This window comes from Kogia breviceps, chromosome 11 (assembly GCF_026419965.1).
Source record: "Kogia breviceps isolate mKogBre1 chromosome 11, mKogBre1 haplotype 1, whole genome shotgun sequence".
NCBI lineage: Eukaryota > Metazoa > Chordata > Mammalia > Artiodactyla > Physeteridae > Kogia > Kogia breviceps.
The window spans coordinates 7,388,349-7,401,915 of NC_081320.1; the positions used below are offsets into that span (position 1 = coordinate 7,388,349).

Genomic DNA, 13,567 nt, shown 5'->3' on the forward strand with positions numbered 1-13,567 from the left:
GCTGGGCCCGTGAGCCGTGGCCGCTGAACCTGCGTGTCCGGAGCCTGTGCTCCGCAACGGGAGAGACCACAGCGGTGAGAGGCCCACGTACCACAAAAAAAAAAAAAAAAAAAAAAAAAACACTAAAGGGACTTCCCTGGTGGTGTGGTAATTAAGAATCCACCTGCCAATGCAGGGGACACGGCTTCAAGCCCTGGTCTGGGAAGATCCCACATGCAGCAGAGCAACTAAGCCCATGTGCCACAACTACTGAGCCTGTGCTCTAGAGCCTGCGAGCCACAACTACTGAGCCCACGTGCCACAACTACTGATGTCTGTGCTCCGCAACAAGAGAAGCCACCACGATGAGAAGCCCATGCAGTGCAACGAAGACCCAACACAACCAAAAATAAATAAATTTTTTTAAAAAAACCACTACAAGTCTGCATGCTGTGGAGGTAGTGTAATAACAGTATCATTTCTTGAGCAATTTGCAATATTGCAAATTGCAGTATTGTTCTTGGCACAGCCCACTATGCCAAGAACTTTACAAACACTCTCTCACTTAATCCTTACAGCAATGCTATGGGATCAGCCGTACTCATCTTACTTTATAAATAAGGAAATGGAGGCTTAAAGCTGTTAATTACTCTAAGTTCTCACAACTCTAAGGACTTGAACCCAGGACTCCCTGACCATTCCACATACTGCCTCAGCTCTTTCCAAGAGTCTGCAAGTAACTTGGTATATTATTAGAGAAAGGAAGGGCCATAGACCTCTGGTTCAGAGAAATAAGTGAGATTGAGTAAAGTTCATAAGATCTACTAGCTATGCATCCAGGACAGTTATACTACTGTCAAAGTAAGAGTTCCATAACAGTAAAAAAGGAGTAAATCCAAGCATTCATCTGAGTACAAGGAATAGACATTTTTCTGGCGATTGACCTGGAGGGGTTGACCTTTGCTCCCATCTTGTCAGCCACTCAGCCATAAATCAGAATTTGTAAAAATGGATGTGTCACCATACGCGTGGGTAATGCTTGAACTGATACCACTCTTGACCATCTGTAGCGTTTGGACTCGTATTGTTAAAGAGCAGAAAGTTGCTAGATGGTCATAAAAGCCGTTGTGTTCTAGTCATCACAGTCATGTCATGCTTAGAGAAAATGGGGCAGCCTCAGCCGGCTTCTAAGAACAAACCGTCAGCAAGCACTATGGAAAACTAAGTATTGGGCAGAGAGAACTTCCATCCTAGAAGATGTTCTGTTGTTAATAAGAAAGCTTTAATTTTTTGTTTTTCTTTCCTCTTTTTTCAAGATACGCTATGCGACTAAAAACCCACTCAGGCCCCAATGCCACACCAGAGGATAAACAGCTGGCAGCATTATGGTAAGTGCGTCACATCAGATTAAAATAGCCTCCCCAGCCTTGCACATCTTCGCTGGCAAACCAGGTGCTGAAATGCATGATGGTTTCCTAGCACTTCTGACACACCAAACCAAAGGCAGTTCTCTTGGTGGCCAGGGAGAGCCTGCACCCTGCTGTCGTATGCATGAGGTGAATTCACAGTGATTGAAAACCAACAGGTCCATGACACAAGGACCCATTTTTCTGTGTGTGTGTATGTGTCTTAAAATCAGGTAAGTCTGTGTTTTAATCATTTGAATGTGACTTGTGCCAAATGTAATCTCTTGCGTTTAACATTTTAGAGGCAATCAAAATAATTCATCTGTCTCTTTACATGCGGGATTAGTAGAACTGAATCAAGATGATGCATTCAAGTTCTCAACACATTAAGCTGAGGAGCAGTTCGTTCCCCTTTGATAATAAAAGCAATATTTAAATGTTAACACGTAATAGGTTTTTTTTCTATAATGAGGACAATGATAATGATTATAATAATAATTATTTTCCCCATGACATCTCCTTACTACTCCCTCAAATCACAGGACACCTCTCTGTTGGTTCCTCCTGTGATGAGGAGCCAAAATGTCTTTTTCTCTGATGGTTCATACTTCACTGTAGAGCCTGATCTGCAAGTTAGAGAATTGAAATCTCAAAATAATATAACAGCAACAACAGCGACATACACAAAAGAGAAAACATTAGTTTTGCGTCATCACGTCCTCTGGAGTTTGGTGTGCTAAGAAGAGGCTCTTGGTCAAGGGTGTATTGTACCAACACAGGGAATACAGCCAATATTTTGCAATAACTGTAAATGGAAAGTAACCTTTAAAACTTGTATTAAAATAAAAAATAAATTGAAAAATTAAAATTGAAAGAAAAGTTTTAAGAGACTATTCAGTTGTATTTGGTATGTTGGTATTCTAGTATGTCAACACCAGATCTGAGTTAGCAAATACTTAGGAGTGGAAAGCACCAAGGAAAAGTAGATATGGTGAGGACAGGGGGAGGGGGAAGGGTAAGCTGGGACGAAGTGAGAGGGTGGCATGGACATATCTACACTACCAAGTGTAAAATAGATAGCTAGTGGGAAGCATCCGCATAGCACAGGGAGATCAGCTCGGTGCTTTGTGACCACCTAGAGGGGTGGGATAGGGAGGGTGGGAGGGAGGGAGACGCAAGAGGGAGGAGATATGGGGATATATGTATATGTATAGCTGATTCACTTTGTTATACAGCAGAAACTAACACAATATTGTTAAGCAATTCTACTCCAATAAAGATGTTAAAAAAAAAAGTGGGTATGGCTCAGGAAATGCTTTCTGTGCTCTTTTCAAACTTTAAGTTCCTTATTAGGATTAATAAATTAACAATGATTAGTTAATATTATATAAAATAGAATACTAGTATGTAAATAACAAATATATAGACTGTAACATAAAATAGTGACTACTCCCAGTATGGTTTTTATAAAATACATTCATATCCGCTCCTTTATTTGAACTAATTATAGTCCAGTACAGCGGTAGTGAAGGGAATAAAAACAGGTGGAAGGGCTGGCTATTCTTTGAGCAAAAGCCGCTGCCGGAAGTCCAGGGTGTCAAGGCAAATCGGAATACGGTAGATGTGCCCTGAAATTCACCCAGTGAGCAGTGAGAGCTGTGTGCTAGAGCTTCCTCCCTCCTCTCATGGAGAGACACTGCCTCCTAGTGGTGAAAGAAGAAAATGACAAGCCCCTCAGTCCCAACAAAGAAGCAGTAAAGCTGCTTTATGTCTTCATATGTATATTCTTGAGTTATATATATTCTTCGTTTATTCACATTTCTTTATATGAAGTGATATACTTGTGGAGTAACTCCTTGAAATTTTGAGTTACATTGAACAAATAGGAAGGTCAGGTGTGCCTGCCGTGCCGTAGACCTTGAGTGCACCTGGAACAGCAAGATTGTTTTTAAGTCTTGTTAGCACAGGGCCCACTCATACTTTCGGGGCCTATTTCTCTTTTTCTGCTGCAGTTACCGATGCCTGGCTCTCCTGTACTGGCGGATGTTTCGACTCAAAAGGGATCACGCTGTAAAGTATTCAAAAGCACTTATCGACTATTTCAAGGTACTGTCTGGCTAACAGGCAACATGTTGTACCCAGTTGTCTCCCTGTCAAGGACATTTTCAAGGTAGAATCCATTGCTGTGGGGATAATACAGGAGCTGATATCCACGCGAACCCCGTTTATGACATACTCGTGGTGTCCAGGGCTCAGAGGATGGCTTTGCGAGCCCATCTAATTTATCCCTCTGTCTGTGTCCAAGTATTTTTATAGCCTCTAGAGAAAGAAGATCCCATTACCTATATCCCAGTGTCCTAGCAAATCCATCTTTTTTTTTCCTTGCGGCACGCGGGCCTCTCACTGCCGTGGCCTCTCCCGCTGCGGAGCACAGGCTCCGGACGCACAGGCCCAGCGGCCATGGCCCACGGGCCCAGCCGCTCCGCGGCACGTGGGATCCCCCCGGACCGGGGCACGAACCCGTGTCCCCTGCATCGGCAGGCGGACTCGCAACCACTGCGCCACCAGGGAAGCCCGCAAATCCATCTTTATAGCTAACATAAATTGCTCACATTCACTTAGAGCTTATTCCTCTGCAAAATAATTCCTTAGAACTTCCTCTTAGCTATCTCCAGTAGCTAATTTAATTTTTCATAAAGGTGTTATTTTAAATGGTAAGCAATGGCTTGTTAGAACCCAGAGGCACTAGAAGAGTAGCAATGTGCACGTATAAGGATAGAATTGCAAACCGTGCTTTTACCTATCTCAGGGAATGAAGTCATTTTCACTGGGAGAATGAAAAAAGGGGTAAAAAAGACCAGAAAACCTCTGATGTACTGTTGTGAATAATTCATCTGAGATTTCTGGGCCTCTTCACTGCCTGTTTGACTGTAGAAACAAGAAATTACGCCATTTCCACCTCCACCGGCTGTTTGTCAGATACACAACCATCATTTTCGGTCTTTAATCCCCAAGCTCCACTTCTTGGAGGTGATCTGTGATGGGCCGGCTGTGCTGGGCATTCCGTGGGCGACGTCCACCCCGCATACTGTCTCCTCCCTGGTCATGCGTGCAGCGACCAGGAGCCAAGCCACTGTCGTGGTCCATCGAGGGTCGTCAGTCATAATGACAAGTCCTGACCCTAATAAGCCTTTCCTTTTACTCTGGGCACCTAAGGTCAAGAGAAGTCGTTTTCAAACATTTCGAATCTAAGAGCTAATACTACAGAGAGTTATTACAGTCAAGCAAAACGCTTGAATAAAGAAGGAATCTGAACTCTGTAAGCCACAGAGGTTACAGCAGAACTTCTAAGGGATCCAAGATGTTCTTAAGTCTGTAGGCAGTCCGTGAAACCGTACAGAATGAATGGAGAATACAACTTAAATATCGGAGCTTCCCCTGCCCCCCAGAAGGTATTGGTAGATACCCTAAGTCAAAGGCTATTTAAATACTACTTAAAGTTCAGAGATGATGAAACCTTTAGGAAACCATGATAATTGGTCCATTAAAAAAATGAGTTTGGGGCTTCCCTGGTGGCGCAGTGGTTGAGAGTCCGCCTGCCAATGCAGGGGACGCGGGTTCGCGCCCCAGTCCGGGAAGATCCCACATGCCGCGGAGCGGCTGGGCCCGTGAGCCGTGGCCGCTGAGCCTGCGCGTCCGGAGCCTGTGCTCCGCAACGGGAGAGGCCACATAGGTGAGAAGCCCGCGTACCGCCAAAAAAAAAAAAGAAAAAAAAATGAGTTTTTTCAGTACAGCTGGCTCTGAAAAAAAGGCCTGTGTCCCCACCCGTGTTTTTCTTATAGTCACAGGACTTTAGTGGTAGGGGAAGAGGCCTGAAGGCAATTTCGCCAAATTCCCACATGGAAGGCCATTTCTTACCATTTTCATAACACCTCCATTAAAAGCTAAAAGTCAGTCACCACTTCATAAAGTTCTTTTTAACCAAAAGAAACACTTTGTCTCTGGGGAACCAGGCTGAGGCTATTTTCTTGTCTCTGGAAGGGAAAATTCAATATTATAAAGTCCATTTTCTCCTTAACAGTCTCATAGACTTATGTCCAAGAAAGCATTATTGGGCTCGCAGGGAGGAAATCTATCTGTACATTTAGAAGCTTTCCTTGCCAAAGGCAAAAATGTCTTCTAAATGCCTGATGCAAACAACTGGCTCATGCCACGTATCCTATATCAGAATGTTAATTTAATTTTTTTTTTTTTTTTTTTTTTTTTTGCGGTACGCGGGCCTCTCACCGCTGTGGCCTCTCCCGTTGCGGAGCACAGGCTCCGGACGCGCAGGCTCAGCGGCCATGGCTCACGGGCCCAGCCGCTCCGCGGCACGTGGGATCTTCCCGGATCGGGGCACGAACCCGCGTCCCCTGCATCGGCAGGCGGACTCTCAACCACCGCGCCACCAGGGAAGCCCCAAAATTTTAAATAAATCAGAATTCCTGAATTCACTATTGTTAAAGAAATACATTTGAATCTGTTCCTTTAGAAACATTCAAGAGCAACTTCCTTTAAGGGAAATACTTTTAAGCTTCATAAGTGAAAATGGTAACAGTTGATGTCTCATATATTTTCAGGCATTAAAGATATGTCAACAGTTTCTGCAAATATGCCCTACGTTTAAAAATAAGATAGTCTCATTGTGTCAGTGGGAGGGGGCAGCTGCCTCCCACTGTCTTCCAGAGAGGAAGCCAATAGCCTGGGATTAAAAACTCCCCAGATCCAATTTCTGTGAATCTGCATTTTATCGACAGTGTCAGCCGTTACTTCTCTCAACGGTCACCTGAGAACATGTCGTTGTGTTTAAACTCACGCAGATGTACTCACTGTCAATGTTTTTATTTTCCTGCAGAATTCATCTAAAGCTGCCCAAGCCCCATCTCCATGGGGGGCCAGTGGAAAGTAAGTTCATTTTTTTCCAAAGTGAAGGTGATAAATGAGATGTTGCATCATGCTGGGTAAGGTGCTGCTCTGCTTACAGTGCCCTGAGGGGCTGCCCTAGCAACCAACCTCTCCACTTGTTTTCCTATGCTCTCCCCTTCCAGGAGCACTGGCACCCCATCCCCCATGTCTCCCAACCCCTCCCCCACCAGCTCCGTGGGATCTCAGGGGAGCCTCTCCAATGGGAACGCCCTGTCCCCATCAACCATCGTCAGCATCCCACAACGCATCCACCAGATGGCAGCCAACCATGTCAGCATCACCAACAGCATTCTCCACAGCTATGACTACTGGGAGATGGCGGACAACCTGGCCAAGGAGAACAGAGGTGTGTGTGCCTCTGGGGCCCGTGTGCGTAGTTCAGCCGCAGCTCAGGGAGACACCCTGATCCTCAGGCATGAGCAGGCGAAGACGAAATAGTAGAAGCTGTCACCTGCTGTGTGAACTTTGCCTGACTTCTCCCCCTCACTCAGGGCCTCCTGTGCCTTTACCTACCTTTATCTTGACTGTGGGAAAGCTCGGAGATAGAGGTGATATAGGTAGCAATGGTACAGATAGAAATTATATAGATAAACACACACACACGTTTTTTTCCTTTGGACAGTGAGCTCCTTAAAGGTAGGGATTACATTTTATTCAACTCTGTGTTCCTAAGACCTGCGTAGTACCTAGAACACAGTTGGGGATCTGAAATACTGGATGAATTAATTAACTGATGAGTATGAATGTTACTAGCTATTGAAGTGATAGCTGCTTGCAACTGGAAAACAACGTGTTTTATGGGTAAGCTGTATTTCTTTTTAACTAATGTTAGTTTTTACTGATTACAAAAGGAATGCATGTTTACTGTGGCTAAATTTGTAAAGTACAAAAAAACTACAGAGAAAAAATTTTTTTAATCATCCGTAATCTTGTCACTAAGAAATAACTACTATTAACATTCTATTGAAAAAAAAAAAACCTTTTGAAATTTCTTCTCGTTTTCTCCAAATATGCATGGTTTTTACCAAAATAAGATCATAGTATGTATACAGTTTTACATCCTGTCTTTTCCTCATTTTACTTTATATCAGGCATTTTCTCATGTCACTAACTCATTCAGAAACACCTTTTATGATGACTCTCTAATACTCTCAAAACAGAGGTTCTCAAAACAGAGGTATGCAATCATAGGTATCAAAATGTCCCCTGTTGTTGGACATTTGTGTTACTTCCAATTTTTTCCCACTGTTACAAATAACGTTACGATAAATATCCTCATGTCAATCGTTGTTTATATTTCTGATTCCTGTCGTAGGAGGGAGTTGTAGAAGTAGAATGTGAAGGTCAACGGGTATAGATTCTTTTAAGATATGTATTGGTATACTATTAACTTTCTCCCATAAGATTATACCAGTTTACTACTCTTTCTCCAGTGCTGGGTGAGAGTGTAAATCTGAGCTCGCTATCAAGCCATTAAATGCAAATCTTGTTCCCATGGTAACATGTGCCTCTGAGGCTAAGATCAGGATGTCCATGGAGAGATGAGGAAACGATGGCACAGATAGGCCTGAGTACGTGAAATTGATAATGAAACCAGACAAGACATCACAGTGGCGCGGGGGTGATGCACCCTGAAAATCCAGTGGGGTGCCAAGGAGGTCAGTGCCAGGGGCTGAGGCCAGCAGGCTCCCCAAAGGAGCTGGCACGGAACAGGGTTTTGAAAAGCAAACAGTAGTTGAGTGGCTGAGATGGAGCGGGGTGGATGTCACAAGTGTAGGAAACCGAAGGGACAAATGTACAAATGTCCGCGGCCGGTTTGGGGGAGCCTGAGCAGGCCGGGCTCCAGACGGTGCTGCCACAGCTGCCGCCAGACATCCCTCGGCAGAGCTGCACATCCAGTGCAAAGTCCGCGTGGCTGCCCCAGACCTGCCCCTCCTCCCCTGTTCTTCTCCTGACCTCCTGCCGCACTGTCCGCCCGGCCACCTGGGCCCTGGCTCTTCTCGGAGCCTCCCCAGCAGGACCTCATTCAGCACGTACAGGAGCACCTTGGAAAGAATACTCCCAGCTTCTTACTTTCAAGGAGTGCCGTTCAGTGGTGCAGGTAGGGCAGCCTGGCAGCCACGTGAATTGATTCGCCTCTGTGCGCCACCAAACCGTGATCTCTGCAGTGGCAGAGCCCACCCCGTTCCTCCTCTCGGTGTATTACTCCCTGCCTCTGCCCTCCTGCACCTAGCGTCGTGCCTTGGCAGTAGTCAACGTTTAAGGAAAGGACAAACCCAGAGAATGTCCAAGGGCTAGAAGGTGACCTCCGTAGAGGTGTTTCAGAACCCATCTGTGAACAAGCACCTACAGTATAGCACAGGGAGCTAACTGTACTCACTATTTTGTAGTAAACCTATAAGGGGAAAGAATCTGAGAAAGAATAGATATGTAACTGAATCCTGAAACTAACACGACATTGTAAATCAACTATGCTTCAGTAAAATAAAAGTGAAAGACAATTTAAACAAGCTGGATGCTCCAAAAAAAAAAAGAGAGAGGGACTTTCCCTGGCGGTCGAGCGGCTAAGACTCCGCGCTTCCACTGTAAGGGTCACGGGTTTAATCCTTGGTCAGGGAACTAAGATCCCGCATGCCACACGGTGCAGCCAAGTAAATAAATATAAATTTTTTTTTAAAAAAAGAAAAAAGAAAAACCCATCTCTGATTTGTCTCCAGGAGCCTGGAGCCTCCTCCATCGGACTCCCACCCTCCCCCGACAGCGGCTCAGCACGTAGCACAGCTCAGGACAGTATAGGGGGTGACAGAGCTGCAGGCCAAGTTCAGGGGGGCACGCATTACTGCACAAGGAGAATGCAGCCTGAGGAAGTACATTTTCTTTGCTCTTTGGCTAAATAAATGCCATTCATTTGGGTTGGGTTGGGTTGGGTTGGGTTTTGCCATGCCATGTTTCCTTTGTTGATTCAGGATTATTTCAGTAAAACATACATATTTTTCCTCTCTGTCTATGTACATGTATCTGTTTTAAACATGAAGAGTTAAATCTATTAAAGTCAGTGTACTTACAGAACAGTGAAAAAATGACAGGTAAAACACCCATTAAATTCAATATTGTAAATGTCACTCGTTTGAATTAGAAGTCTCCAGTTGAGGGATTATTGGGATGTAGGTGAGCTCTCGGGGGCTTCATTTTGTTAGGTTGAGCTCATGTCAAGTGATGGGACAGAGAAGGCTTGATTTATAAAGAGGACCGAGTGTGTGTCCCTCTAACGACCCCCTCTGTCCCCTAGAGTTCTTCAATGACCTGGACCTGCTCATGGGACCAGTCACCCTGCACAGCAGCATGGAACACCTGGTCCAGTACTCCCAGCAGGGCCTGCACTGGCTGCGGAACAGCACCCACCTGACATAGGGACCCCGCCTTCGGGCTGGAGGGCACTCTTGTCTTCACGGACGGCTCAGCATTTCCGGACACTGTGCTCCTGAAGTTCCCAGCCACAGAATTTCTCAAACGGCGGTGAATATTTTCTCAGCATCGAACAATGGTCTTTTCTCCCAGGGCATGTGTGTTTGTATGTGTGGGTGTAGAAAAGCTGCCTGTGTAAGTGTGTAAGATACACAGCTCTTTAGAACACGTTTTCTCTGTCTAGTTTCCATAATCCCAGGTTAGACAAAGTGATCAGACGTTTCTGATTAGAGAAAACACACTTACACACACACACACACACACACACACACACACAAACACACTTTGTAGTTCAAAGCTAAACCGTGACTTCTTAGAACATTCAACGAAAATCTCATGGGTTAGTGAACCAGGTGCAATACAGCACACCAAAAGCTTGACTGCCAATTAAGATGATCTTAGTTCTTATACTTTTGATTACTTTCAGTATTAATATACTCTCCCCCAATTATTATTTTTTTGATTGTGTATATTAATGGGTAATTGAATAATGAAAATAAGTCAGTTATTTTTGTGCTGGACGTTTACTAGATTGCATGTTACCAAATACCCTGCCTTTTGTCTAGTACCTGCCCCCTCCAGCCAACTTTCTTGTCAACTAAACGTGTTAGAAAGCAAGTGAATGACTCCCACGGGCCTTCCCTGCCCTGCCCCGCAAAATAGTATGACCGTGACACTGAGATTTGGTAAAACCTCGGTGTCTTTGAAAATTCACCCACATGAAAGCAGCAGCAACTGCTTTTGGGGGCTCAGTGAGTAACTGAAACCTTCTGCACACGCCAGGAGCCCGCCGGGCACATGTGCTGCTGCTTCCTGCCACTGTGACCCAGGGGCTGTGGAGCCACATGGTGTCTGTTGGCCAATATTTTTCAAGCGTTTTCTTTCCATGATAGCTTTCTTACCAGTTTTCTTGGCCAGATGAGGACATGACCTAGGATGTCCGTTCACTCGGATCTGTATCTGTTGCTTCTCAGGCCAAGAACTATTTGTTATCGTGAATCTGTCTAATCCTCTCACTCTTGGAGAAAGTGCCACTGCGGGCCTTGAATGCATTTTGATCTGGGCGATGTGTTTCAGGCTTTGATTAGCAAGCTGCTTACTCTACAGAATAAGTTATTCCTGCAAGCATCGCAGTTCTGTCTGGGGTAGCAACGACCAGTCTGGTATGTTTCCATCTTGCCCTTGATTCTTTTTTTTTTTTTTTTTTTTAATTAAGTTTACATTTTAGTTTTTTTGACATCTTTGTTTACAGCTTCTGTCTGAAATTTATTTCTTTTATTGTCTCTCGTCATACCCTAGATTTGGTCTTCTTATTAAATATATTTGGATATAAAAATATTGGTTAAAAAAAAAAAGAAAAACTCCTGGAAAAGGGATATACTTCCTATACTTTAAAAACAAAAACAATGACCTTGAGGCCTCTCACTTGACAAAATTGCCCCAAGACAGCCTGAGAAAGGTGATATGACGTGTGGAACAATCCGTTTTTCAAGGTGATGGTAACACAAAACGTTTATAACAGATACTGATGGTCTTATTGGTTTGGTTGCAATGTTAATATCTTTGTCAGCCTGATCTGTAGGTGGGAAATAAGATTGCTGTCATTGCCTAGCTCTAAGCGCTGATTTAAAACCTTACAAATGATTGAATAGCTCTGGTGATTTGAAATTCATTTAAATGAACAAGCGAAGGCTTTGTGCAATTTGCATTTGGCATTGGCCTTCAAGCATCTGGAAATATTAACAGTGCTTCTTTTTTACATTGATTCAACTGAGGTGCTTCTGACCTTCCTTTCACTAATTGTTGCTAGAGTTCCCAGTCCCACCGGAGTCTAACTTAAGACATTTTGAATTTTTTTTTTTTTTGGAAGACTGAGGCTTTCGTTGTACTCACTCCTGCTGAATTCTGATGAAATGTTGAGACTCTCACGTAAAGGGATAGCCCCCAGGGTCCATGGGGCATCCCTGGGGCGCTTTCCCCACCTTTCAGTCTCAGGCCTCGTGGTGTTGCTTACGTGACGTGCTCCCCTGTGAAACCCATTGAAACACACAGGCGGCCTCTGGCTAGTTGTGCAAGCGCTCGGTGAGCCGCGTTTCCAACAAAACGTGAAACTGGTCATTTGGGCGCCGTCACAGCCCGCCACTCTCAGTGTCTTTTGTCTCATTGGTAGAGCACGTTGGGGGCAGTGGTGGCGGTGGTTTTTCCTTGCTTTGGCATTGATGCTTTTGATAAGGAAGCATCTTCTGATTGTTGCTGGTTTCTTTTAGCTTAGCTTTGTTCAAAGTAGAAATATCTTTCTTGTGTTTTCTGGTTATGAAAGTAGTACCTGCTCATGGTAGAAATTTGAACAGTACAGAGAAGGATAAAGTAGGAAGCATTCAGTCACATTCCGCAGAGACAACACTGCCTATCCTTTTCCTGTATATCCTTCTAGAGAGTCTCCCATTTGAACATAGAATGTCTGTCATCATTTTTTTCTATTTGAAGACATTATTTCCTCAGAAGTTCAGTTCAAGTTCAACTGGCCTTATCCCTCTGTGACCTGAACGGACCTGGATTGCAATTGTTAGAGTTATCTTTGAAAGAGAGGAACCCAAATGTATTCCCGATCAAAATGTGGGATTCGTTACCATTCGACACAGATCAGACCAATGTACAGAATTGTGCTTGGAAAGAGAGGTTCGGTTAAAACACATTTCTGGAAACTTTCAAATCACAAAGGGAAACCCGGACCCACTGTCTAAAGAGGAATGTACTGGAAAAAAGAAATCTGAAGAGTTGACAAATTGTGTACTAGATCGGACACATAGAACCAATGCAATGAGCCTTCTGCAGTAAAACGTACCCTCGTATCTGCAACAATGGTGTGTGTATTATATAACAGTGATGTGTACATTTCCGACATCCCATACATAATACACCGTTTGTATAAATGCATACGTTTAAAAATATATATGTACAATACAGCTAACGTAAAACTGTAGTGCACCTGAAGGATATGACTAGTGCCTAATATTGAGTATAAGTCATTACGTGTTCAAATCACCTCAGAAGTGCAGTAATTGTTATCAGATTAATCAGTGCAGCCAACCTTATTTATGAACCACATCTTTGAAACTGTGCAGTAGTATATACATATATATTTTTAAATAACATTTTTCACAGTTTTCCAGAGTTACTGTTGAAATCTGTATCACCAAAAAAAAAAAAAAAAAAAAAAAAAAAAGCAAGATTTTTTTAAATGATGTAGACACTCTTCAGACCCAGTAATCTGTGTGTGATTTCCTGTCTGTAGATACCCAAGACACTCTAGCAGTCACCAGCCTTAATGCATGTACAGGATATTATTGTGACTTAATTTATCTGCAGTTTTTAATCCATGTGAAATTGGAATTTATAAACTGACTTGGATTAACTCTGTCTGCCTTTCTAAGGTTGCAAATGTTACATTAAATGATTTATGTTATAAATGAGAGGCATCGAGTTGTACGTAAAAAAAAAAAAAAAATGTCCACCCATTTCTGTGACTATTTTTACAAGGAAACTTCAGAATCAAAAATATATTCAAATAAGCATTCTGGTCCCCAGTTCATAATCTCTTTAGAATGGACCTTGTTGTTTCATAAAATTTTTAAATGGAGCTTCCGCAGATTGTCATTACTAAGTCTGATATTTTTCATGGGGGTAAAAAGTATGTTTTTCTTTACTGTAAGTATAGTTTACTATTTGTCTTTCCCATTTCCCAGCATATT

The 13,567-nt window shown here is 43.5% G+C and overlaps 1 protein-coding gene across 7 annotated transcripts in view; it reads left to right on the top strand.

The window, feature by feature from the left end:
• AFF3 (ALF transcription elongation factor 3) overlaps positions 1–13,288 on the top strand; it is a 565,510-nt gene extending 552,222 nt beyond the window's left edge. For all 7 annotated transcript variants that reach the window (XM_067007120.1, XM_067007122.1, XM_067007124.1 and 4 more), the window contains 5 exons: positions 1,296–1,367; positions 3,398–3,491; positions 6,280–6,329; positions 6,473–6,696; positions 9,640–13,288. In XM_067007120.1, the coding sequence (XP_066863221.1) occupies positions 1,296–1,367; positions 3,398–3,491; positions 6,280–6,329; positions 6,473–6,696; positions 9,640–9,761 (562 nt within the window). In that variant the 3' untranslated portion in view covers positions 9,762–13,288. The remainder of the gene's footprint in view (positions 1–1,295; positions 1,368–3,397; positions 3,492–6,279; positions 6,330–6,472; positions 6,697–9,639) is intronic.
• The last annotated feature ends 279 nt before the right edge of the window (positions 13,289–13,567 follow it).